Source organism: Phyllobates terribilis, unplaced genomic scaffold (genome assembly GCF_046119375.1).
Source record: "Phyllobates terribilis strain yellow unplaced genomic scaffold, ASM4611937v1 Scaffold_1__5_contigs__length_1240528914, whole genome shotgun sequence".
NCBI classification, from domain to species: domain Eukaryota; kingdom Metazoa; phylum Chordata; class Amphibia; order Anura; family Dendrobatidae; genus Phyllobates; species Phyllobates terribilis.
The window spans coordinates 557,650,531-557,677,380 of record NW_027362761.1 but is presented as its reverse complement, the minus strand read 5'-3'; the positions used below and the strand labels follow the sequence as shown (position 1 = coordinate 557,677,380).

Genomic DNA, 26,850 nt, shown 5'->3' with positions numbered 1-26,850 from the left:
CAGCATGTAAACGTGCCATAACAGGTAAATGACGTCTGCAGGAGATGCAGACACGCTGTCTGGAATCTGGTCGCTCTGGTTGAGCGGCAGCATAAACAAGCAGCTATAAGTCATTCGGAGCCATCTTGTGTTACTAGACCTTTAAATTAATTAAATAATTACATTGTCACGTAATTCATAAACTCTTTTCCTGAGGCAACGTTTCACCTTGTCTATTGGGGCTTTGCATTTACTAGACCAGAGTGACACGTTTGCTATGTGACTGATTTTTCATTTTTTTGTTTTGAGAGCTTCGTTTAAATACTATTTTAGGGATTCGTCGGTACAAAAAGTCTCACGCTCTGAAGGACGTGGTCTCTGTTTTATCGCACGATGGGCAGTGAACCAACGCTGCAGGGCCAGACATCAGTCGTGACGGAATGAGAAGGAAAGGAAAGCGTATACCCTTCCTCGGCAGCGACACTTCAATTCCCCGGATGCCTGGGGAGTCGTGTAACGCATTCCTCATCGCTCACAGCCGCTGATGCAGATTGGAAGGCATTTTATTTAGCAAGTGCTCGAGTCCAGTCCTGTCTTACTGCCTCCATGAAGCCTACTTGATAGTAAGGGGGTCTTTTGTACCCACTCAACAGTCCTTTTGGACTAAAGTGGTCCCATATACAACAAGTTAATCTAATGCTTATAGAATATCATCTACTCCCCCCTACAGCATGGAAACGGTCTAACTCCAAGCTAAACTGATGAGGGGTAGGCACTGCCCATGCCTTCAACCATCTACAGAGAAGCTGCTGATTAATGGTAGTGCCATCAATATCTAAATACCGATCAACACCTTTAAAGGGAACCTATCATGTCGAATTACACCATTAACCTGCAGATATAGGGTTAATTGTGTTAGAAAGGTGCCCAGCCGCCATACTGAAAAAGTGTGCCACCCAGAAAAAAAATTAACTTTATTACTCCTGGGAGCCCCTGGCTTTCAGTCATGCAGGCGTGGCTACAGACAGGGCATGTGAGTGGCAGCTGTGCAACACCAGCTGTCAGTCAAAGTGCTAGGTAGTGCTTACCGGGACAGCTACAGTCACCGCTCAGTACTAAGCAAGTGGTGCCGGTAAGCATACCCAGTCTGTATGACTGAAAGCCGGTGATTCCTGGGAGGAATAAAGTTAGTTTTCTCCTGGGTGCCATGCTTCCAGTCCAGCCGCCGTGCGTGCGTATTGCTATTGATCTGCAGGTTAATAGCCTTATCTGACCTGATAAGGTTCCCTTTAAAGGAACACAAACCATTTTTTTTATTTCCCATTCATTCCATTTTTTAACGGCAGATGTATGAAGTTTCCTAATTGCATCCGCAGCACTGGGGAGAGGCTCCTGCTGCAGCCAGAAGCAGCTGATCTTCTGGGACACATACACTATTATTTTTTTTTGTACTTATTTGACCACAAATGACTAGAAAGTTGTTTTTTTTTTTTTTTACATTTGTAGTGATTGATAGTGTCTTTATTTAGTATCTGCCCCCCCCTCCTTTTTTTATTTTTCTACTGCCCAAGGCATTTCCTAATGCATTTAAGGAACTAATAGTAGCCTGAGGAAGCACGAGGTGATGGATTAGGGATGAGTGGACTGCTGGAAGTTCGGGTTTTGGTGCCGGACCCAAACTTTAAAGTTCGGTTCGGGTACTAGAACTTCAACCAGAACCCCAGTGCAAATAAAGGATGCCTGTACGCTGAAAGAAAATCTCTCTCGCTCAGGTGTAGTAAGAAGTAATGGCTGATAATAGTTGTGTCGTGGGCAGTACCATTAATTCCTCTCATTTGTTACTATATACGTGTGTCGGTCGTAGTGAGGAATGATCTCATCTTCGATGCAGACAGCTTATGGTGTATGGCCCTTTAAATGATTGGCGTCAATCAGTGGATGCAATATGGTTGAGGCAGCAAATAATCCGTTCAAGCGTGAAACCAATTTGTGAATGGGACTCAAGCGACCGGAATAAGACGCCAGTCGTCACTAGGCAGGAGAACGTGTTACCACCGGCCATCTCGATGCAATCAGACTAAGGGACATCGGCATAAACCATACAGGGTTAGATTGTCAGCTCTGCTGCCCAGCTGAGAAGCAGGGACATCATCTTACCTGGAATCTCCGCTGTGATTGTCTTACTGCTCCCTGAAACCTCTTCATCTTCGTCCGACGAACTGGTACTGGAGTCACAAGTGAGGTCGCTGTCGCTGGTACTACTGTCCTGCAGCAAGTTATACTTCTTCCGAGCGGCCGCCTCTCTCTTCTGCCTCAGCAGCCGGATCCGCTCTTTGTGCTTTTGGCTTCTGTGACCTTTGATCTTGGTGACTCGACCGTTCTGCTTATCGCTGGACTGGCGGTTTTTCTTGGCAGCCATAGTGGAGGTTTCGCTCTCTGATCGAGACCTCCGGGACTTGCGAGCCACTGCGGCTCCTTGGCTGGCAGGATCGCAGCCTTCGCTTATTGCTTCGGGACGTCGCGCCTGATTCTCGTCTGCGGAAGACAATGTGTCGGAGTCGGCCAGGTGTCCGCTGGAAGAAGGAGAAAGCATGCAGTGGTTAGAGGAGTCGCTCTCGTACACCCGGCCGCTCGGGGGTTTGTCGCTCTCGGTAGACGCCAGCTGGGACTCCGAGGAGTCTCTTCTCAGTTCCATCAGCAGGCAAGGCATGGAAGCAAGCCCGGAAGAGTCTGGGACGTCTTCGGCGCCATCTTTTAGCGAAGGAGACTGCAGGTCTAGGGCTCCTTCTTCTGCTTCAGCCTGAGAGTCCGCTTTCTCCTGGGCGACGTGAGGAGGCACTTCAGAGTCCAGAAGTTGTTCATCCTTGCTGACTGCCTCCATCTTCATGACAAATACACAAGTGTGTCCAGTTTTCAAAGCATGGAGTATGAGCTGGAAGACTTCTTGTCAGATTGCTCAGCAGCAATAAACGCGGGCATATACTAAAAAGAAGAGAAAAAAACAAGTTTAAATGCTTCAAAAGTAGAAAATAAATGTTCTTACATAAACCCATTTTCACCACCCCTCCCCCTACAAAAGGGAAATAACAGCGGGGATGGGGGGGTGGAGGGAATCCTCATCTCTTGGCCAAAAGCAGTGATGAGCGATGACGAGTGCGTCACTCTGTTATGCTCTACGTCACCTGTAGGGGCGCTGCAGGAAAACTGATCACCAGCTAATAATTTTAAAGAGGTCGTCCACTACTTTTACATTGATGACTTATCCTTAGAATAGGTCACCAATGTCTGATTGGGCAGGGTCCGACACCCTCGCTGGTCGGCGGGAGTGCCAGGTGTCGGACCCCACCCAATCAGACATTGATTACTTATCATACGGATAGGTCATCAATGTAAAAGTAGTGGACGACCTCTTTAATCACAGAACACAGCTGATAACTGGGTTTCCCAACACAAGACGTGCTGTCATGCGATCCATTTGGTAAACTAGGACATTCACTATGGGAATAACCCTCTAATTCTGCAGAATAAGTTACAGTCTAACTTAAATGGATGGTCTGTCACTGCAAATAGAAAATGGTTATTCAAAAAACAACTTAAGACATTAGGAGTAGTGTTGAGCCACCCCCGTAGTGTTCGGGTTCGGTTCGGTTCGTCGAACACCGGGATGTTCGAGGAACTGTTCGTCGAACTGTTCGTCGAACACCTTAGAACACCGTCGAACACCGTTAAAACCAATGGCAGGCAAACAAAAACACATAGAAACACATAGAAAACACCTGCAAAGGTGTCCAAAAGCTGACAAACTGCTCAGAAGACACTCTCTTTAAAAAAGCCGGCCGGCAAATTCAGCAGCGGCATACACCGGTACCCGACAATTTAGACAAGAAGGAATAGAGCATCACACATAGATTAGATAGATAGAAACATGTCAGTCACACATATAAGAAGCACAGTGACAGTGTTGGTTACTGCACTTGTCATTTAGTGTAAAGGATTTATTAAAAAAAATATTAGTGTTTTCATGCACCGTCTCTTTAAAAAAGCCGGCCGGCAATTCAGCATCTGTACCCGACAATTTAGAACAGAAAGAATAGAGCTTCACACATAGATTAGATAGATAGAAACATGTCAGTCACATATATAATAAGTACAGTGACAGTGTTGCTTACTGTACTTGTCATTTAGTGTAAAGGATTTATTTAAAAAAATAATAGTGTTTTCATGCACTGTCTCTTTAAAAAAGCCGGCCGGCAATTCAGCAGCGGTACCCGACAATTTAGAACAGAAAGATAGAGCATCACACATAGATTAGATAGATAGAAACATGTCAGTCACATATATATGAAGTACAGTGATAGTGTTGGTTACTGTACTTGTCATTTAGTATTAAAATAAAGGATTTATTATTAAAAAAATTGGCGTGGGGTTCCCCTTAATTTTAGGCTCTAGCGGAGGTTAAGCAGACGGCTGGGGCAGATGTTTGAAGCCTGGGAAGGGGGTAATACCCACGGAGCTTCCCAGGCTACTAATATCAGCCCCCAGCTGAATACATAGCCTTTACTAGCTATTAAAATGGGGGACCCCCCCAAAAAAATGACGTGGGGTCCCCCCTAATTTAATAGCTAGCAAAGGCTAGGCAGACAGCTGGGGGCTGATATTAATAGCCCAGGAAGGGAGCCATGAATATTGGCCCCCTCCCAGGCTAGAAACACCAGCCGTCAGCCGCCCCAGAAATGGCGCATTCATAGGATGCGCCAATTCTGGCACTTAGCCTCGCTCTTCCACGCTGCCCTGGTGCGGTGGCAGGGGGTAATAGGGTTGGGGTTGATGTCAGCTTATAATGCCAGCTGACATCAAGCCCAGGTTAGTAATGGAGAGGCGTCTATAAGACACCCCCATTACTAACCCCATAGTCAAAGTTAAAAAAAACACAAACACCCAGAATAAAGTCCTTTAATTGAAATAAAGACACAGTCCTTTATTGTTCTAAATTAAACCATACTTACCGTCACGCCCATTCCAGCTGAAGCCAACGATCTCCTGCAATAAAAGAAAAATAATAAAGCAACCTCATCCTTACCTTTCCATGGTTCCCACGACAGCTTCAGCTCTGCTACATCGAGATGACAGGCTGGACCGCAGCAGAACGCTGCCATCCAGCCTGTCATCCCGCAGACACTGAGAAGCGCAGGCTTGCTTGCGCTGCTCAGCGTCTCTCTGTGACGACATCCAGATGAGCCGAGTTCATGTCCAATGAACTCGGCTCACCTCATTCACGTCACTGACAGCGTGGGAAAATTCTCACGCTGAAGCGCTGATTGCAGGAGAATTTTCCCACGCTGTCAGTGACGTGCAGGAGGTGAGCTGAGTTCATTGGACATGAGCTCACCTCATGCACATCACTGACAGCGTGGGAGAATTCTCCTGCACTCAGCACTTCAGCGTGAGAATTTTCCCACGCTGTCAGTGACGTGCATGAGGTGAGCCGAGTTCATTGGACATGACCTCGGCTCATCTGGATGCCGTCACAGCGAGACAGTGAGGAGCGCAAGCATGCCTGCGCTTCTCAGTGTCTGCGGGATGACAGACTGGATGGCAGCGTTCTGCTGCGGTCCAGCCAGTCATCTCGATGTAGCAGAGCTGAAGCTGTCGTGGGAACCATGGAAAGGTAAGGATGAGGTTGGTTTATTATTTTTCTTTTATTGCAGGAGATCGTTGGCTTCAGCTGGAATGGGTGTGATGGTAAGTATGGTTTAATTTAGAACAATAAAGAATTGTGTCTTTATTTCAATTAAAGGACTTTATTCTGGGTGTTGTGTTTTTTTTAAATACTTTACTAGAAATTCATGGCGGTCATGTCTAATACTGGCGTGACCCCATGAATTTTGGGCTTGGGGCCAGCTGATAATACCAAGCTGGCCCTAACCCCTTTATTACCCAGTGAGCCACCGCACCAGGGCCCTGGATGAGTTGGGTACAGCGCCAGAAGATGGCGCTTCTATGAACGCGCCATTTTCCGGGGTGGCTGCGGACTGCAATTTGTAGCGGGGGGGGGCCCAGAAAGCTTGGGCCTCCCTGCGCTGCAGATTCCAGCCCCCAGCTGCCTAGTTGTACCTGGCTGGACACAAAAATAGGGCGAAGCCCCACGTACTTTTTTTTTAATTATTTCATGAAATTCATGAAATAATTAAGAAAAAAAGGCCTTCCCTATATTGTTGTGTCCGGCCAGGTACAAATAGGCAGCTGGTGGTTGGGGGCAGCCCGTTCCTGCCTGCTGTACCTGGCTGGACACAAATATTGTGCGAAGCCCCACTTCAATTTTTTTTAATTATTTCATGAAATTCATGAAATAATTAAGAAAAAAAGGGCTTCCCTATATTGTTGTGTCCGGCCAGGTACAAATAGGCAGCTGGTGGATGGGGGCAGCCCGTTCCTGCCTGCTGTACCTGGCTGGACACAAATATAGTGCGAAGCCCCACTTAAATTTTTTTAAATTATTTCAGGAAATTCATGAAATAATTTAAAAAAAATTGATGTGGGGCTTCGCACTATATTTGTGTCCAGCCAGGTACAGCAGGCAGGAACGGGCTGCCCCCAACCACCAGCTGCCTATTTGTACCTGGCCGGACACAACAATATAGGGAAGCCCTTTTTTCTTAATTATTTCATGAAATAATTTAAAGAAAATTGACGTGGGGCTTCGCCCTGTTTTTGTGTCCAGCCAGGTACAACTAGGCAGCTGGGGGCTGGAATCCGCAGCGCAGGGAGGCCCAAGCTTTCTGGGCCACCCCCGCTGCAAATTGCAGTCCGCAGCCACCCCGGAAAATGGCGCGTTCATAGAAGCGCCATCTTCTGGCGCTGTACCCAACTCATCCAGGGCCCTGATGCGGTGGCTCACTGGGTAATAAAGGGGTTAGGGCCAGCTTGGCATTATCAGCTGGCCCTAAGCCCGAAATTCATGGGGTCACGCCAATATTAGACATGACCACCATGAATTTCTAGTAAAGAATTTAAAAAAAACACAACACCCAGAAAAAAGTCCTTTAATTGAAATAAACACACAATTCTTTATTGTTCTAAATTAAACCATACTTACCATCACGCCCATTCCAGCTGAAGCCAACGATCTCCTGAAATAAAAGAAAAATAATAAAGCAACATCATCCTTACCTTTCCATGGTTCCCATGACAGCTTCAGCTCTGCTACATCGAGATGACAGGCTGGACCGCAGCAGAACGCTGCCATCCAGTCTGTCATCCCGCAGACACTGAGAAGCGCAGGCTTGCTTGCGCTCCACAGTGTCTCTCTGTGAGGGCATCCAGATGAGCCGAGTTAATGTCCAATGAACTCGGCTCACCTCATGCACGTCACTGACAGCGTGGGAAAATTCTCCTGCACTCAGCGCTTCAGCGTGGGAGAATTCTCACACTGAAGCGCTGAGTGCAGGAGAATTCTCCCACGCTGTCAGTGACGTGCAGGAGGTGAGCTGAGTTCATTGGACATGAGCTCACCTTATGCACGTCACTGACAGCGTGGGAAAATTCTCCTGCACTCAGCGCTTCAGCTTGAGAATTTTCCCACGCTGTCAGTGACGTGCATGAGGTGAGCCGAGTTCATTGGACATGAACTCGGCTCATCTGGATGTCGTCACAGAGAGACGCTGAGCAGCGCAAGCAAGCCTGCGCTTCTCAGTGTCTGCGGGATGAGAGGCTGGATGGCAGCGTTCTGCTGCGGTCCAGCCTGTCATCTCGATGTAGCAGAGCTGAAGCTGTCGTGGGAACCATGGAAAGGTAAGGATGAGGTTGCTTTATTATTTTTCTTTTATTGCAGGAGATCGTTGGCTTCAGCTGGAATGGGCGTGACGGTAAGTATGGTTTAATTTAGAACAATAAAGGACTGTGTCTTTATTTCAATTAAAGGACTTTATTCTGGGTGTTTGTGTTTTTTTTAACTTTGACTATGGGGTTAGTAATGGGGGTGTCTTATAGACGCCTCTCCATTACTAACCTGGGCTTGATGTCAGCTGGCATTATAAGCTGACATCAACCCCAACCCTATTACCCCCTGCCACCGCACCAGGGCAGCGTGGAAGAGCGAGGCTAAGTGCCAGAATTGGCGCATCCTATGAATGCGCCATTTCTGGGGCGGCTGACGGCTGGTGTTTCTAGCCTGGGAGGGGGCCAATATTCATGGCTCCCTTCCTGGGCTATTAATATCAGCCCCCAGCTGTCTGCCTAGCCTTTGCTAGCTATTAAATTAGGGGGGACCCCACGTCATTTTTTTTGGGGGGTCCCCCATTTTAATAGCTAGTAAAGGCTATGTATTCAGCTGGGGGCTGATATTAGTAGCCTGGGAAGCTCCGTGGGTATTACCCCCTTCCCAGGCTTCAAACATCTGCCCCAGCCGTCTGCTTAACCTCCGCTAGAGCCTAAAATTAAGGGGAACCCCACGCCAATTTTTTTAATAATAAATCCTTTATTTTAATACTAAATGACAAGTACAGTAACCAACACTATCACTGTACTTCATATATATGTGACTGACATGTTTCTATCTATCTAATCTATGTGTGAAGCTCTATTCTGTCTGTTATAAATTGTCGGGTACAGATGCTGAATTGCCGGCCGGCTTTCTTAAAGAGACGGTGCATGAAAACACTATTATTTTTTTTGATAAATCCTTTACGCTAAATGACAAGTACAGTAAGCAGCACTTTCACTGTACTTCGTATATATGTGGCTGACATGTTTATATCTATCTAATCTATGTGTGAAGCTCTATTCTTTCGGTTCTAAATTGTCGGGTACCGGTGTATGCCGCTGATGAATTGCCGGCTTTTCATGTTTCACTGTTGGCACTGTTCCCATCGATTTGGGCAATCACTGTAATGCCACAACCACCATGGCTGTGGCATTACAGTGAGTGGCAGACAATCCATGCAGGACACGCTTTTGGTGTACGAACAGTTATCGAACATAACCTCGAACAGCCGAATTTTTTGCAAATCGTTCGGGTTCGTCGAACAACTCGAACACCGCCCAAAACAGCTCGAATTTGAGATTGGCGAACAGTTCTAGTCGAACACCGCTCATCTCTAATTAGGAGCGATTGATATGCAAAGTATGATCATAGATCTCTGCCTGCAGTCAGTGAATGGACACATTCATTATTGTCAGACTATTCAGGAGGGCTCACACAGCTGCACTTTGTTACAATGTTTCATTGTATGTAGTGGGCTTGTAGCACTAGATACAGGATCTGTTACACCTCTTATGTCAGACTGTTCCCATCTAACCGATCCGAGACTCCCCAACAACTCCTGAGAATAAAGGGTGTAAGCGCAGCGTCCTCTTCACTTTCTTCGTCCTCCCTTGCGGCTCTTCAGCCGCCTAACGTGCGGGGAGCCGCAGTATGGCCGTCCAAGTGAATGTGGTCAGACGCAGTCGAGGAACAGAAAATAGATCTTCATGACATAAGATTTAAGGGGCGTCTGATCACACTGTAAGGCTATGTTCACACTGATACAGATTAGGAGATACTGAGGACATTGTGTGTGTGTGGGGGGGACACAATGCTGCTGGTGACCCTTCACAATCACAATCCTATCCTCATAATAGGTGACTTATTTCTAAGAGACACTTAAAACCTCTGTGCTGCTGTATGCTCTATCCTCCCTGCCCCCCACCCCCCCCATACATCAATATAATGCAGGATTTGCCTCGCTCGGCCGGTGGTGACGCAGGGCGCGCGGTGGAGCTGTTTGCATTATCCGGCACATGCTGCCGACTAATAGGACCAGAGATGAATATCTCCTCGGGGAAATGAGTCATCCGGTGACAGATGTGGGTTCTGCGCTCTCGGTAACGAGCAGAGATGTAGTGACAGGCTGAGACAGGGCGGGTGAATGTGTGCTGACACGCTCCGCGCACAACAGCCGCCTTATGCTTCATTACATGCAGAGATGATGCAAAAAACTGACAAGCCCTTGGTAGCCCTGCTGGTGGTCAGCAGTTCACCGGCCCCCTGTGATAAGCCATATACGGTGTATCTACAGGAGGTGCGGGACCTGCATGTATCTCACACATAGAACTGACTCAGGAGCAAGGTTTCCACTCTCCACCTTGAGACAGACGCCACCCGCAGGTATCGGACATGTATGGCATCTCCAGCGCAGGTGGGAAGAGCCTTTAAGGCTATGTTCACACGTTGCGTTTTTTCTCTGCAGGCAAAACCTTCTTTCTTGGCAGGAAATAAACTGCTTACAAAATGGACACTTTGCTGCGTTTTTCAGGATCCCATAGTTCAGCTTTCTTCCACCACAGATGCATGAACACAGGTCACCAATGCAAGACAAACTATTTTTGGAAAAAAGGGCAAATTATGTAATAGAAAATATTTTTATGTCTGAAAAAAAAAAAAAATAGTGACTATTCATGAGTTCATGAAAAAATACACAATTACAAATGTCACAGCAAGGGGAGGCGAATTGGTCGGGAATAGTTTACCTAAGACATCGACTAAGGCGCTCACTTGTTGCTTTCTATGGGTGAAAAAAAACACACTGCAAAAACGCTGAAAGAAGCGACATGCTGCAGTTTGCAAATATGCAGCCGTTTTCCAAACCATTCAGGAAAACAACCCAAAAACAACGTGTGCATGAGATTTCTGAAATCTCAGACTTTGCATAAAAAAACCACAGCAAAAACACAACGTGTGAACATAGCCGAAGAAGCTTTCCCAATGATCAGTTGATAATCAGGTGTCTAGATGATGGATCGCTTTATCAGCCACTAAGTGATTCGCCGTCAGGACTAACACAGTATATGGTTGTGCATCCTGGGGTCTCACTCTAAGAAACACGCACCCTAGGGGGGTCCCTAACATGTGTACATTGCGACAGTCTGGTTTACTGAGCACCAGTCAACAGTTGCCCACTTCGAGAATAAAAGGAGGGTCCTCAGTTGGTGAGACACAGGAGAGAACCTGCAGCTGCACCCCCCTCCTCTCCAGCTGCCATTTACGGATCTCCTCTAGACATTGTGAGGAAGGCCTAGTAATCTAGCTCCATGGGCAGCTCGTTGCTCTGGAGTCCTCCAAAGAACATTTTCCCATATCTCAGCTCTTCGGACCTCAGAGGATGGCATGGCTGGAGGCTATAAAGGGGTTAATTGGCTTCACCCCTGAATTCTTGGGGTTTACAGCAGAGTTGGCACCGAGCTGTGCAGTCTATGAGGACCTCCTGCAATATTCATGCACCCAGGTCTGTGCCCGGAGCGGCTCCATTGTGGGTATCACAGGCAGGGCGCCCGCCTCCCCTGGCAGCTGTGACTACAAGATACTGCATTTAGGCCTAGTGGGAACGCGAGAAGAGACCTAAGGTTACAGCGCTGGGTTTCATGAAATAAATACACTCCAGATACAGAAACTTCACAGCCAGAGGGACATTGCAGCGCGCCGCTCCTCCCAGCGCTCCCTTTATAAAACATTCAGCGGGGAGATTTTCATTGCAGTCCATGCACGGAGCGAAGCGGCCGCGGCTCAATTAGCTAATCTGCTTGGTTTCCTATTTTGAGATGTGATAGCTCCTGCTGCATGTGATGTTAAGCTGAGGCCAAAATGTCTACAAATGTGACAAATGCTATTTACAGCCGTAATATAGCAGAGCGGCCCCCCCAAGGGGATGACATATGGGGGCAGCCAGAGCCGAGGACGCTCAGTACCAAAGACATTTATTATATCGTAGGGGCTGATAGGGCTTTGCCACTTGTAGAAAAGGCAGCAGTTGTTTGTCACCTCTAGGTGGCGATCACTACAGACGAATCCCACCATTCACATAACCTGCCCCCCACTGGGACTGATCTAATGCCCCTTCCCCAGACTCACTGTAGGGCCAGTAGATGAATGGAGTATTGGGACAAACTGGAAAACCCACACAAACATGATGGATAAGTAACTCAGACCACCCAAACAATACTCAGCCCCCCCATCCAGTTTTTGTCTTGACTGTGAAACATTTCATCAAGGCCGCCCGATGTGAGATCTGCAATAAGTGTGAAAGTTACGGCCGGACCCCTGGGATGTGAAGAGATGTGGAAACTAAAACAGAGGGGTGTGGGCTTCCCCTCACAAGAAAGAAATATATGGAGAGGTGGTGTGTGCCCGATTCTATGGGAGGAACAGAATCAGCCAACTCCCACGCAGGCACAGCCGAGACCCCCATTTATCACCATGCAGGCAAAGGCGAGACACCCCACCCCCCCATTTACCACCACGTAGACACAGGCGAGTCCCCCCCCCCCCCATTTACCACCGCGTAGACACAGGCGAGTCCCCCCCCCCCCATTTACCACCGCGTAGACACAGACGAGACCCCCCCCGCATTTACCACCGCGTAGACACAGGCGAGACCCCCCCCCCCCCGCATTTACCACTGCGTAGACACAGGCGAGACCCCCCCCCGCATTTACCACTGCGTAGACACAGGCGAGACCCCCCCCCCCCCCCGCATTTACCACTGCGTAGACACAGGCGAGACCCCCCCCCCCCCCCCCCGCATTTACCACTGCGTAGACACAGGCGAGACCCCCCCCCCCCGCATTTACCACCGCATAGACACAGGCGAGACCCCCCCCCGCCCATTTAACACCGCGTAGACACAGGCGAGACCCCCCCCCCCCATTTACCACCGCGTAGACACAGGCGAGACCCCCCCATTTACCACCGCGTAGACACAGGCGAGACCCCCCCCCCCCATTTACCACCGCGTAGACACAGGCGAGACCCCCCCCCATTTACCACCGCGTAGACACAGGCGAGACCCCCCCCCCCCATTTACCACCGCATAGACATAGGCGAGACCCCCCCCCCCATTTACCACCGCGTAGACACAGGCGAGACCCCCCCCCCCCATTTACCACCGCATAGACATAGGCGAGACCCCCCCCCCCCCCCATTTACCACCGCGTAGACATAGGCGAGACCCCCCCCCCCCCATTTACCACCGCGTAGACACAGGCGAGACCCCCCCCCCCCCCCATTTACCACCGCGTAGACACAGGCGAGACCCCCCCCCCCATTTACCACCGCGTAGACAAAGGAGAGACCCCCATTTATCAGACACTTATGACATCTCCCACAATTTGATAAGTGTATGAGTGTCAGCAACTCCCTAATAACAGGGACCAGATCCCATATACAAGCGGTTTCCCACAACTATTAAGACTACAACTCCCAGCGGTAGAGTAACCTGTGAATGCTTAGTGGCTAGTGGATTGTGGTAGCCACGAGTCACCATGAAGTCCTAAATGATAGCCACATGCACTGGATCCATCCTTCCTGGTGATAAGGACAACTACACGGAGCAAATTCTGGGATTTTACAATCCACGTCAATTCCTGGATTCTCATTCCTCCACTGCAAATATGTTTTGCCTCCATTTCTGCTTATTAGAAGCAGGGCTGTGGAGTTGGTGTCCATTTTGGTGGAGTCCGAGTCGGTATAAAATGGACCGACTCCTAAAATATATAATAAATTGGGTACAGTAGTTCAATGCAGTTTGTGGGGAATATTTTTTCATAAGAATTTGGGAAAGTTATGAAATGTCCTATAAATGGCTGTCCTATTCCTGATCTAAGGGTCTGGACTTTTAGCTGAGATGAATCTGTGCTACAGTAAATTTATCACTTAAACATGAGCCATGTATGAGGGAGTCGGAGTCGTTGACATGGAAATCGAGGAGTCGGAGGTTTGGCTTACCGACTCCACAGCCCTGATTAGAAGTTGTCCCCCGACTGGCTCACAAGGTATGAAAATATGGCCTCCAATGCAATCACTTTCCTGAAAGCCTTGGATAAAATGATCCTACCATTTTGCGTTTACAGCTCCTTTGCAGGCCTATGACTACAGACGACATCATCCGATCCTGCAGTCTCAGGGATGGTTTACAGTGGCCGACGGGCTGCTGATAGCCGGCATAGAAGCCGGCTCACGGTCCTTTAGCAGCCGGTTTGCACTGATCGCTATGTCCTGTGCACATAGGCTGCCAGCAGCACAGATCCGGTTTGCACAGGAACAATGTGCTGCCGAGAACGATGACTCGTTTGCACAGGAACAATGTGCTGCCGAGAACGATGACTATCTTTAGACAAACCAAATGGTCATTTTGTTCATTCATTGGGCGATAGGAAACCTGATTGCACATTTACAGGAACGCATGTGCATGACCATCGGACAGTGTAAGGGCATCTTTGCTTCTTAGGTACTGGGGCATTTAAAATTGTTGCAAAGGCCTAGATTCCTATTACAATGGAAGAAATTCTGGGAAGACATCTGTGCACAGCCCAGCCAGGACCTTCCTCCTCAAGCACTAGCTCCTGTAGCACAGCGGGATTGGAGTACGGTCATTGTGGAAGGGTGACGATGGGAGGACACACATTAAGGCCAGTTTCATAAGTCCAACACTCAGAGACTGATGTCCGGACCGGCCGCGGGGCTCCTTATTGGAGACTCATACATGTAAGTGGGTCAGGAGACCCCCGTCAGATCCGGACATCGAGGGCGGTACTCAAGACAGTGGAGCTGGACTGTGTGGCAGAGCAGTGCGGGTCCAGCTGACATTCACGCAGGATTGCAGGCTGGGGAACTAGTCAGCAGACATAAGGGATACTGGGCAAAGCACACAGATTGGAGAAAAAGTACCCCAAACCTGAAAAAAACCGACCTTCTAAAGATTACAGCCATTCTCAAAGCTCCCCATAATATAACAATCCAATCTCATTAATCACTGGTTCTCCCCTTCCACACCACAGTTTCCCATAAATATGGCTCATTGGGCAGCTTTCCCGGTAGATACTGAATATTGTAGCCTCCGGCACGACAAACCCACCTACATACAGTGCCATAGGGGCAGATAATCAGATGGTTTGCAGGGGGGGGCGATAAAAGCCAGTGATGGAGGGGGGCAGCCGCCATAGTATTGAAGAACACAAAGACACTAGACGCCTGATAACTGGGCAAAATACTGCATTTAATGGCCCTTCAGCCCTGCGCTCCGTAACCTAAAACGGCTGATAACAGGGAGCACAAAACTGCACATCAGTCACAGTCAGCCATAACTTGGCCACATTGGCTGATAACAGGGAACGCTAGACTGCATCCACCTATCCTATAGTCAGCCATAACTTGGCCTAAGTGGCTGATAACAGGGAACAACAGACTGCCCTATAGTCAGCTTTTACCTAAGCAAAACTGGCTGATAACAGGAAACACCACCCTATAATCTGCAGCCCTACAGTCCGCCACCCCTAAACTGAAGTGGCTGATAACAGGGAGCAACAGACTGCACTCATCTGTCCTGCAGGCAGTCTGCTTTTACCTTGGCTGATAACAGAATAGTGGACTGTCTTATAGCCACCAATGATCTAAGCTTATTGGCTGATAACAGGGAACAACGGCCAGTAATCCGCTCTCCACTAGGCAGAAACGGCTGATAACAGGGGACAACAGACTGCCTTCCTCTGTCCTATAGTATGCCAATACCTTGGCTGCAGTGGCTGATAACAGAGAACAACACACTGCATCAACATGACCAAGGCAATTTTTACCGACACTAAATTGGCTGAAAACAGAATTGTGTCCCTGTAATCCCCATCTGGCTGATAACAGAGAACAGATTACGTGTGATCGCCGTCACCCTGATAACAGGGAGCAGCAGCTGTCATCCAGCAGAACAGTGTACGTGCAGCAGCCGCAGGCCCCTCCATCCTGTGTCATCCTCCCCCTCACTCTCCGCCCGGCTGAGGCCTTGACGCCGCCCGCTCTACAACTCACCGACTCAGGAGTCAGTCAGTGTCCAGACTCCTCCGCACACCGCCGGCCAGACGCATCTCCCTCCGCCACAGCCCCCTCCGGACTCTTAGCTCCGCCAAGATGTCATCGCACTGCCGCTCGATCCTCTCTAGCAGTCTCTTCCGGTGCAGAGGGAAAAGGCGGAGCTAGCAGGACGCCGTCCAATTAAATTACAGTAAGTGGGCGGGGCGTAGGGCCTTTCACCACAAAGGGCATTCAGGGACGACTGTCTCCAACTCTATGGTATTAACCGTCAAGTAAGACGCTTACGTTTGGATGACGTAAGTACGTTTTGGAAGGACGAAGGCGCCATATTGGAGGAGGCAAAGTAGAAAACCGGAAGTGATTCCTAGGTGAGTGCCGTATGTTATGGGTCTGACAACCTTTTTTTCCTGTTGTACGTCACTGTCTGTAGTCAGGACGGGGCTGCACCCTCACCCTGCGGGTAATGTGGCCCTTTCCCAGGCTATAGAGTGACCATTTAGCAGCGGGTCACTGCAGAGTCACGTGACTGCACTTCCGTCTGCTGCCGGTTCTGCACCTCAGGTCACGTGACGATGGAGAGTTTTGGGGGGTTTTCGATAAAAAAAAAAGTTGTGATAAAAATGAAATTTTAGTTCAAGAATGAAAAATATTAAAAAATTTCCCGAATTAAGTTCTGACCTCCACATCCCCCTCCAGGAGCTTTCCTAACCTCCCATCCTCCATCCATAGACATTAATATGGGGTCATCTTCTGCAGTTATAATGGCCCGCACTCTTCTGGGGAGGATTTATAAGATATTTGGGGAATTTTTGCCCCTTCATCCAGAAGATCATTAGTGGGGTGAGACCCTGATGTTGGGGGAGGCCGGGCTCATAATCTCCATTATAGGATGGGGCTGAGGTCCGGCCTCTGTGCGGCCGCTCATGTTCTCCCCCATGTCTGTATGGAGCTTGTGCACTGGGCTCAGTCATGGGGAACAAAAGGGTGAACCCCAAACTGTTCCCACAAAGCTGGAGGCTACAATTGTCCACAATGTCTTGTGCTGAAGGAATAAGATTTCCCTTCACTGGAACCAATAAGCTGAGGCCGCCCCCTGATAACAGCCCAGAGCATTATCCTCCTCCACCATCTGTACAGGGGCACAATGCAGTCAGGGGGGGAACGTTCTTCTTCACCAAACCCAGACTCCTCCATCAGACGCAGAGAAGTGTGATCCATCACTGCACAGAACACGTCTCCTCCAGAGTCCAGTGGTGGCGGCTTTACACCACTCCATCTGATGCTCGGCATTGTGCTTGGTGATGTACGGCTGCATGCAGCTGCTCGGCCATAAAGCTCCTGGCAGGGGCGCAGTGTTTGTGCTGATGTTATACCAGAGGAGGTCTGGACTCTGCAGTTATGGGGTCAGAGCGGTGGTGACGTTTCTGCCCTCTGCTTCTCAGCACTCGGTGACCCCGCTCTGTTTTGTGTCACATGTTAGTAAAGACAGACAGCATGGCGGGGAGCCTGATGTCTGGATAAAGAGAATTAAAGGGGTATTCCCAACTCCAAGATCCTATTCCAATATGTAGTAGGTGTAGTAATAATTGTATTAGCAAACACCTCCAATTAGAAATACATTATAGTTTTTCTGATTCGCTATGTCTCTTTCCTCATGTGCAGGCTTTGCAGGACTTTAGGTATCCATGGTTATGACCACTGATATAGTGACAGTTATCTAGTTGCTAGTGAACCTAACCATGGATACCTAAGGTCCTGCAAAGCCTGCACATGAGGAAAGAGACATAGCGAATCAGAAAAACTAAACTACATTTCTAATTGGAGGTATTTGCTAATATTATTTTTACACCTACTACATATTGGGATAGGATCTTGGAGATGGGAATACCCCTTTAATGTAAAACCTGAATTCAAAGATTAAGACATGCTGACCAATACTTTTCTCCATATAGTGTATATTGTATTACTTTTCCTTTATTGATTCTGAGTGCAGCTCTGGAGTATAATACAGGATGTAACTCATGATCAGTACAGGATAAGTAATGTAATGTATGTACACAGTGAGTGCACCAGCAGAATAGTGAGTGCAGCTCTGGAGTATAATACAGGATGTAACTCAGGATCAGTACAGAATAAGTAATGTAATGTATGTACACAGTGACTGCACCAGCAGAATAGTGAGTGCAGCACTGGAGTATAACACAGGATGTAACTCAGGATCAGTACAGGATCAGTAATGTAATGTATGTACACAGTGACTGCACCAGCAGAATAGTGAGTGCAGCTCTGGAGCATAATACAGGATGTAACTCAGGATCAGTACAGGATCAGTAATGTAATGTATGTACACAGTGACTGCACCAGCAGAATAGTGAGTGCAGCTCTGGAGTATAATACAGGATGTAACTCAGGATCAGTATAGGATAAGTAATGTAATGTATGTACACAGTGACTGCACCAGCATAATAGTGAGTGCAGCTCTGGGGTATAATACAGGATGTAACTCAGGATCAGTACAGGATAAGTAATGTAATGATATATAATAATTAATATCTTCCAATACTTTATTTTTTGTTGCACATCTGGATTTGTTGAAGGGTCTGGATCAGGACATTCACCTCTTTGCTCCCCCAGATCTGTCAGACACATGGCTGTCTCCCTGATAAGAAGAGGCATGAGAGCCGTCTGTGTGACATCCTGGTGCTCCAGGAGTAATGGAGCATGGAGGATGTCCCAGGTCTCTGCAGGTTTTAGGCAGCACAGTCCGAGGAATCTGCGGAGTGACGAGGACAGAGGCAGAATGGATCAGAGCACAGGTGAGATTTGTATTATTGAGTGTTTGGATCCCAGGATAACCCATCAGTGTGTAATTCGTGAGGGGTCTGACTTCCTGGGAGCTGCTCAGCAGCCCGATAGGGAATGAATGGAGAGGCAATTAGGTATGCGCACAGCTTTCTTTTTTAACGTGGATCAAAGCCCCCCCGTCTTGCCAATCGATGCGAGTCCCAGTGGTTGGACCACCAGTGATCAGTAAGTGATCACCCATCCTGTGGATGGAGTTAACTTGTTTTCACTGTAGAAGTCCTTTAACTTTATGAGATAAGAATGTCCTTTTAAATGGTGTTTTCGTACATGTAGGAGAATATATTATTACTATTTATTATTATAGCACTATTTATTCCACGGCGCTTTACATGTGAAAAGGGGGTATACATACAAGAACAATTACAATAATCTTGAACAAAACGATTGGTACAGGAGGAGCGAGGGCTCACAGTCTACAAGGCATGGGTGAGGATACAGTAGGTGGGGGTAGAGCTGGTCGTGCAGTGGTATGGTGGAGCGGTGGTTACTGCAGGCTGTAGGCTTGTCGGAAGAGGTAGGTATTCAGGTTCCTTTTGAAGGTTTCCACGGTCGGTAAGAGTCTGATGTGTTGGGGTAGAGAGTTCCAGAGTAGGGGGTGCACGGGAGAAATCTTGTATGCGATTGTGGGAAGGGGAGTAGAGCAGGAAATCTTGTGAGGATCGGAGGCTGCGTGCAGGTCTGTACCCGGAGACTAGGTCAGAGATATATGCAGGAGACAGGTTGTGGATGGCTTTGTATGCCAGGGTTAGGGTTTTGAACTGGAGTCTCTGGGCAATGAGGAGCCAGTGCAGGGATTGACAGAGAGGAGAGGCCGGGGAATAGCGGGGGGACAGGTGGATTAGTCGGGCAGCAGAGTTTAGGATAGATTGGAGGAATGCAAGAGTTGTAGAAGGGAGGTCACAGAGCAGGAGGTTGCAGTAGTTAAGGTGGGAGATGATGAGGGCATGCACTAGTGTTTTTGTAGATTCTTGGTTAAGGAATCTGCGGAACCGGGAGATATTTTTGAGTTGGAGTTGTCAGAAACTGGAAAGGGCTTTGACATGCTCACAAATGACAGTCCATCCCCACCGAACGGTCCAGTGGACTTTAGTCCTAAGCCAAATTCAGTAGTGACCCAGTAGGTCCATTCTCTCCAGACGCCTGACCCTGCTAATTGTGAGTGTAGTAAATTATTTACTTGCCTCCCAGGACACTAAACTTACACTGTGACTTGTAAGAAAAACTAATCTACCCTCTTGCTCCCCGGCTGTGTTACCTATAGTAACACAGTATCTATAGTATGGACAGTGGAGGAGTGAGCAGGGACTGTGCATTTCTATAGGACCTGGTTGACTCTGTGACTAAACGACAGCTCCGCAGCGGCTACAAATGGCTTCTGCAATTCAGCTACTAATTTTCTGACCCAAGTTTAAGTGAAGACGCGTTCTAATATTTATTATATGTACGGAATAAAAGGATCCGTCTCATTCTGATATCGTTTTGCCTTTTATAACTTCTTTTGACCCGAGTTATTTTCTGTTTAGCCGCCCCCCAGGCTGACGAGGAAGGAGCAGCAAAAGAGCCCAAAGAGGAGACGTAAGTAAAAAAAAAAAAAAAATTGTCAGGAGGAATAGTAATGGTTGATTTAGTTTAGATTCCCAGGAGGAATAACTGAGGAACGATACAGGAAAGATGCTCTGGTATTGGTACATGTGCTCAGGACCTGGAATCTGTTAAATCATAGTAACAATAGTAACTTTCTGCCCCGTCCTGGTTTATTAACTTTTTTTTCTTTAACCACCCTCAATTCTCTAATATAATAGTAAAGAAAATTCCTCACTGCTTATTTTCTAGCTTATTGGTTCAGGATGGGATTGTGACCGCTGCACCCAATCACTGACCGCAGTGGTGTATCGGTCACATACCCGTCGGGAAGCATGGAGACCTAAGTGTTAGAAGAGGAGTCGCGGGGGATTATTTAAGCCATTATACTTTATTATTTTTGGCCATTCTGAATGTTATAAAATTAAAAATAAAATAAAAAATCAATGGGGAACAGCCCCTTTAAGGCTACTAGTGAGGGGTCCGCGTCCCACCTTTGGCATCCAGACTCGACATGACTCCCTGATGCATATAGGAGACACAACTGGTCTGTAAGTATTAGGGACAATCACAACAACGTCACATGAAATATATGCCAGGTGCCATCCCTGGAGTCATAGGAAGTCAGCAGAATTATGAGTGCAGCTCTAGAGATGATGGGAGTATAAAATGCCAAAGTCTTGATATTCCGTATCCTGTGTAACCGCAGGGTGGATGTCATGTTTGTGGACCGGGAAGGCAAGAGAATCCCTGTGAAAGGGAAGATCGGGGAAAGCGTCTTATACCTTGCTCATAGGTACGGCATCGACTTGGAAGGTACGTATAAAACGTCCCAGAACTGGGGCGGACTGGGGTTATTGTTTTTTTTATCCCATAGTCCATAATACAGGAACGTTCCCACAGTCTGAGACGGATTATTCACTTCTGTCACATGGGCCTTTCTATGGTAGCAGAACTGTAATACCAGGCACGGCCATTAGGCAAAGGTGGCGCTGTTGCTGCTTTTATACTTTATAAACCGGGAGGATTATTTTGAGCCAACCATAAATAAGACACTAATTTTGCCAATTCTCACCCATTTTTCCCGCCATCATGCGACCTCTGCCCTCACATGCTATGGTGTATACAGTATATATGCTGCAGGCTATAACGGCACTACGGGTGAAAGGTCATTGCGGATCGATGGCAACTGGTACTCGCCACTACAGCGGTCATGTGATGACTATAGCGCACGTCACAGCTGCAGCCAATCACCGAGCTCAGCGGCCGGTGCCGTCTGAATCAGCCGAGCCACGGTTTAGTTTTCCCCCCACCCTTCTTCCAAGAGGCATGACCTTTGCGTTTCTTTTTTCCATCGACGTAGGACTTTTTAAAAAATAAAATTTTTACAGGACGGGTCGTAGTTTTGAATGACCCCGGCCGCTTTATCATATAATGTAGTGGAAAAATGTAAAAAAAAATCAAAGATGAAATGGTGAAAAATAAAAAAATAAATTCAATTGTTTTTTTTTTGGGTGGGGTTTATGGCATTCATTATGCCTGAAAAATGACCCGGTGACGTCACCCTCCAGGTCTGTAGATAGCGGTTAAAAAAAAATAATTTAGTAATTAAAAAATAATTAGATTGTGTCACCATTTTCTGAGACCCCTACTGGAAGGAGCAATCCTAAAAGTCAATATCGACCCTTTAACGAACCTTGCCAAACGAGAATCTCAATTTGCAGACACTGTGTTTCGGGGTACTGCTCCTCATTAGTGCAAAGTGTGAGGTCTGGTTTGGCTGGGTGAGAGGCGTCTGACAGAGTAACATTTCTCCTTGAAGAGGGACACATCAAGCCTGACATGCCAAGGTGAGGAGACTTTTTAAGCCTCTCACCCAGCCAAACCAGATCTCACACTTTGCACTGACGAGGGGCAATACCCCAAAACACAGTGTCTGCAAACTGAGATTCCTGGTTTGGCTTTTATCCTAAGTCATGTGGCTCACTAAAGGATCCATGTTGACTTTTAGGATTGCTACTTCCTATAGGTGGCGCTAGAGTTCTAGTCCTTCCTCTCTGAAGAGACAATTTGCATATTTAATTTCCCAGAGGAGCATTGCATGGCTTACGTCTCCTCACCTTGGTATGTCAGGCTTGACATGTCACTCTCCTCAAGGAGAAATGTTACCCCCTGGATCTGGGTAAATATAACAATGATTATTTTTTTTCTGAGCAGTCGGACCCCCTTATGTCCTTTGGAGGGGTGATAAGGGAGGCTGTTGGGAATAACCCCGCAGGCTCCGGCCGGCCTCGTACTCACCGCAGCCTTTTCCTTCTTATTCCTGGTTTCTGCTGCTTTTATTACAGTTCAGTTCCTTATTTTTGCTTCTTTCCTCTGCGCCTGTCCAGTAGCTTCTCCCTTGTGTCGCCCACAGGAGCCTGTGAGTCGTCTCTCGCCTGTTCCACCTGTCAGGTGTACGTCAGCACCGAGCATTACGATAAACTCCCCGATCCGGACGAAAGGTGATTCTTTTATATTAATACACGGGGTTGGGGGGGTACATGTATCATAACAAGAGACGTGGTCCTGAGAAATCCATTAAAGGATCCGTTCTGCCTCTTGAATTTATGGACAATCCCTTTAAGTTGCACTTTTTTATTTTTTTTTATTTTAGACCCAAAATGCACAATAAATAATAGCTGGGATCTGATTGGTCGCTCCACTTTTCCTTTGCATTTCTGTATTTGTCCCTGTCCTGAGAGATTGGATATTATTAGAATATACAGACGCGTGGTCCTGGGATGATCTTGGTGGAATGGCACCATCTTTACATGGGCGGCCATTATTTTGAAAGGTCAGGGTGTAATACTACATTTGTCCTGTAGCGGCCGCTGCAGCTTCAGAATTGAAGCGATCAGCTGATCACCAAAACCTCAGATGGAATAGTGAATACTGTAGCCAATCAGTGGCTGCTGTTTGGCTGCAGCGGTCACTTGATTGGCTGCAGCGGTCACTTGATTGCTGGGAGATTGGATGAAATGTACTGGTCTGGTAGGTAAGAATTTTTTTTTTTTACATTTTTGGGCTGGCCAGGAGTGGTCAACTCCTTCAATCGCTGAGGATCTCTCCTCTGGGACGTCCACTGCTCTTTGCGTTTCTTGCGCCCCTTTTCACTTGAATAGATCCCTGCGGCAGGTGGCCAAAAAGCCCCTTAAACAGGATATAGCGCCAAATTCCATTTTTTTGGGGGGACGGTTAGAACTATTCCTTCACTTGCATTGCACAAGCGCTCTCTAGTGGTGATAAGTGGAACTACATTCCCTCTGCACTAGCCACAAGTGTTTCACAGTCTTTCTGCTTTCTCAGGGAGGACGACATGCTGGACATGGCACCGATGCTCCAAGAAAACTCCCGCCTCGGATGCCAGATCATCCTCACTAAAGAACTGAATGGAGCGGAGTTCACGCTCCCTAAAATAACTAGAAACTTTTACGTGGACGGCCACGTGCCGAAGCCGCACTGAGGACGATCCAAATGGTTGATCCAGAACGTAACGCACAAGAGGAGATGTAGCTGGTGAAGTCTCTGCAGTCCGGGGAAGATGTTTTTCATTCATCCACCAGGGGGCGCCTTCATCATTATATTCCTCAGCTGACATTTTGCCTTTAACCAAAGTCATTTTTATTACCTACTGCCTAATTATCGACTACCTGACGACGCACAGATCGGTAGAGGAAAGTGCTGGACACCTGAATTTATTGTACACAATGTGAGAATAGGACCATCCTGCAGCTCATATGGTCGTTTCTTATTTATTAGGGGAATGCAGCAGTGTCATTTAAGGGTTGTCCACCTTATTTAATGCCTGTATTTAGGGCTAAAAAATATTAGAATTTTACACCATTTACCTTTTATAGCCTCAACGTTAACACCGTCTATTGCTGGCAGCAGAATGAGTTAACTGAGAATCCATCAGTGAGCTCCTTCATATTATATGACGGAAAGTTTGTAACTTTTATCTTTTTCTCCTAATTTATGACCACAGACGGTGTCAAAGATGAATTTTGCAGCCTGTAAAAGCCTAACGGAGCCAACTTTTCCAATGAATCTCAATTGCAAATATCATTTTAGCTACCAAAATACATGCTTTTAAGTAAAAAAGAAATGTCCCCAAAAGTGGATGACCTGTTTAATACTCCACTTTGGTAAAATGAGAACGTTTTTAATTGTATTAAAGGGGTATCACAGTCTATGTAGAGTGACAGGCGATAACTGTGAGCTCAGTGTGGATCCCGCTACTGGCAGTAAGACAGTGACTAGGAGAAGTGTCATGGAGCAGCTGGTCGCATGAGCATCCTGTCACTCCCTTGCATGATGCAGCAGGGCGCACAAGCAACCTGCTGCTTCTTTCAGTATCTCCTCTTGTGGCCAGGAGAGAACAGAGAATGGTTGGGTTACAGTGGTGGGACCCGCACCCATCTGTCCAGTGGTTAGCCAAGACCAGAATACCTCTTTAATATAAATAAATATATATATAATGTCTCACTCGTTTTTTGTATACAGCTCTTATGCAGGCGGATGTGTCACGATTAGAAAAGTACAAACAGGTTATTGAAGCTGCTTAAAGAAAAACAGATTCATTAAGGGGGGGGGGGGGGGGCAAATGTGCCACATTTTCGTAGATTGCTGCTCCTCTTTTCTGCTGTATTTTGGTCCAAAATCTTGGCGCCGAATTTCAGATTTATGTTTTGTGCCAAAGTAATAATTCTGTGTGCCGTACTCAACACTTTAGTTTTCTAAGCTCCAAAACGATCGGAATCACAATTTACATGAATCACCTTATTGGCGCTTTCCAGTTTTCTGGTGTGTAGTAGGTCAAAAGATGGCGTAAATCTGGCGGCTGCCCGGACATTGGTTTCCCATATTGCATGGACTATTGCAATGATTTTTCACTTTGGCCAACTTTCAAAGTAATCAGATCTCCCTCCCACCTCCTAATATGATGAGTGTGGAGCATAAGACATAATTAAAGGAAGTGGCAGAGATTTGGGAAAATGTCCAATTTTGGGAGAAAATATGAAAGAAACGCACCCGCTGATTTTCACCACTTTCATTACAATGAGGCTCTTTCTGGCCTCCCTTTTATGAGGCAGATACAAAAGGGCGGTCACATTTCTCACTCATCTGATTTGGAGGAAAAGCAAGTAGAATTAACACGTGACCCTTGGATCGGAGCATATGCATAGTTCAAAATTAGTTGTAAAATTGCTGCTTAGTTCCTATTAGATGCATCGAAGCAGTTAAAACCGTCTGCACTTGCCTACATACCCCCCCCCTTTTATTAAGCCATGGTAAAGCTTGCAGCATTAATTAACGGCCGCAGGATTAAAATCCCGCACCCCAGGTCACTTTCTGCACCTGGTGGATAAGATTTGGTGCAATTTCATCCACTTTGTAATGCCCAGCTCATCCGCCACGTGCTTTTTTTAGGGCTTATTACTGCCTTGACGAACCTCAGACGTCACTGTGCGGGGGATGGGATCACACTGAAATATTGTGGATGCCTAAATATGTGTTATAACTGTAAATATAACGCGTGAATAAGATTTCCGGAGGCTGCTAGACAGAATGGATACTGACTATTTTCTGTTTTAGACTTTTAGGTCACGGTGATGAATAAAGCTATTTTATGCAGTATGATAAGTGGTAGATAACAGCGATATCGTCCTTTGTATGTGCAGCTCCTATGCGCCGTATACCTGCTAGCTAGGTGACCAATATTCGCTGCCTATGATCTTTTTCAGTATATGGAGCATCTGCAATCCAACAGCACTGATCTCTTGTAAATGATAGTAAATTTGGCTGGGCTGGAAAAAACTCTGCCCATCCTATTAATGTCACATTAACCCTTTTCCAACATATGGCATAATAATACGTCCTACATCAGGTGCAGATGTATGTAGCAGGCACAGAAGGGTGCCAGCTACATTATACAGCCAGTACCTGCCTCTACTAAAAGTGACCGGAACTAGTTCAGATCGCTGCCGCCAGTCTCAGGAGGGTGCCAGCTGCATTATACAGCCAGTACCTGCCTCTACTAAAAGTGACCGGAGCTAGCTCAGATCGCTGCCGTCAGTCTCAGGAGGGTGCCAGCTGCATTATACAGCCAGTACCTGCCTCTACTAAAAGTGACCGGAGCTAGTTCAGATCGCTGCCGTCAGTCTCAGGAGGATGCCAGCTGCATTATACAGCCAGTACCTGCCTCTACTAAAAGTGACCGGAGCTAGCTCAGATCGCTGCCGTCAGTCTCAGGAGGATGCCAGCTGCATTACACAGCCAGTACCTGCCTCTACCAGCAGCCACCGGAACTAGCTCAGATCGCTGCCATCAGTCTCAGGCGGAAGCCATTTGCATTATAAAGCCAGTGCCTGCCTCTACCCGCAGCCACCGGAACTAGCTCAGATCGCTGGCGTCAGTCTCAGGATGATGCCAGCTGCATTACACAGCCAGTGCCTGCCTCTACTAAAAGTGACAGGAGCTAGCACAGATCGCTGCCGTCAGTCTCAGGAGGATGCCAGCTGCATTACACAGCCAGTACCTGCCTCTACTAA

At 47.3% G+C, this 26,850-nt stretch overlaps 2 protein-coding genes across 6 annotated transcripts in view; one reads left to right on the top strand and one right to left on the bottom strand.

Annotated features, from left to right (window-relative positions):
* ARK2N (arkadia (RNF111) N-terminal like PKA signaling regulator 2N) overlaps window positions 1-15,977 on the bottom strand; it is a 43,906-nt gene extending 27,929 nt beyond the window's left edge. For all 3 annotated transcript variants that reach the window (XM_073680455.1, XM_073680457.1, XM_073680456.1), the window contains exons 1-2: window positions 15,809-15,977; window positions 2,137-2,961 (exon numbers count right to left, since the gene is read on the bottom strand). In XM_073680455.1, coding sequence (XP_073536556.1) covers window positions 2,137-2,866 — 730 coding nt within the window. In that variant the 5' untranslated portion in view covers window positions 2,867-2,961; window positions 15,809-15,977. The remainder of the gene's footprint in view (window positions 1-2,136; window positions 2,962-15,808) is intronic.
* Window positions 15,978-16,052: 75 nt separating this feature from the next.
* Window positions 16,053-25,890, top strand: FDX2 (ferredoxin 2). Of its 3 annotated transcripts, none has more exons than XM_073680452.1 (6): window positions 16,053-16,179; window positions 18,446-18,627; window positions 20,200-20,251; window positions 20,967-21,073; window positions 22,674-22,761; window positions 23,606-25,889. In XM_073680452.1, the coding sequence occupies exons 2-6, from the start codon at window positions 18,459-18,461 to the stop codon at window positions 23,760-23,762; spliced, it is 573 nt and encodes a 190-aa protein (XP_073536553.1). In that variant the 5' UTR covers window positions 16,053-16,179; window positions 18,446-18,458; the 3' UTR covers window positions 23,763-25,889. The 3 variants fall into 3 exon arrangements, with proteins under 3 accessions (XP_073536553.1, XP_073536554.1, XP_073536555.1); XM_073680453.1 differs by having other exon boundaries at window positions 16,116-16,179; window positions 18,409-18,627; XM_073680454.1 differs by lacking the exon at window positions 16,053-16,179 and adding an exon at window positions 16,180-16,271 and having other exon boundaries at window positions 23,606-25,890.
* Window positions 25,891-26,850: the final 960 nt, after the last annotated feature.

Bases quoted from the DNA above. Each gene is read 5' to 3' on its own strand.
- FDX2 (XM_073680454.1), top strand. From the start codon at position 18,459: ATGGCTGTCTCCCTGATAAGAAGAGGCATGAGAGCCGTCTGTGTGACA. The intron at 18,628-20,199 runs GTGAGATTTGTA...TTTTCTGTTTAG, and splicing joins CAGAATGGATCAGAGCACAG to CCGCCCCCCAGGCTGACGAG. The intron at 20,252-20,966 runs GTAAGTAAAAAA...GTGTAACCGCAG, and splicing joins AAAGAGCCCAAAGAGGAGAC to GGTGGATGTCATGTTTGTGG.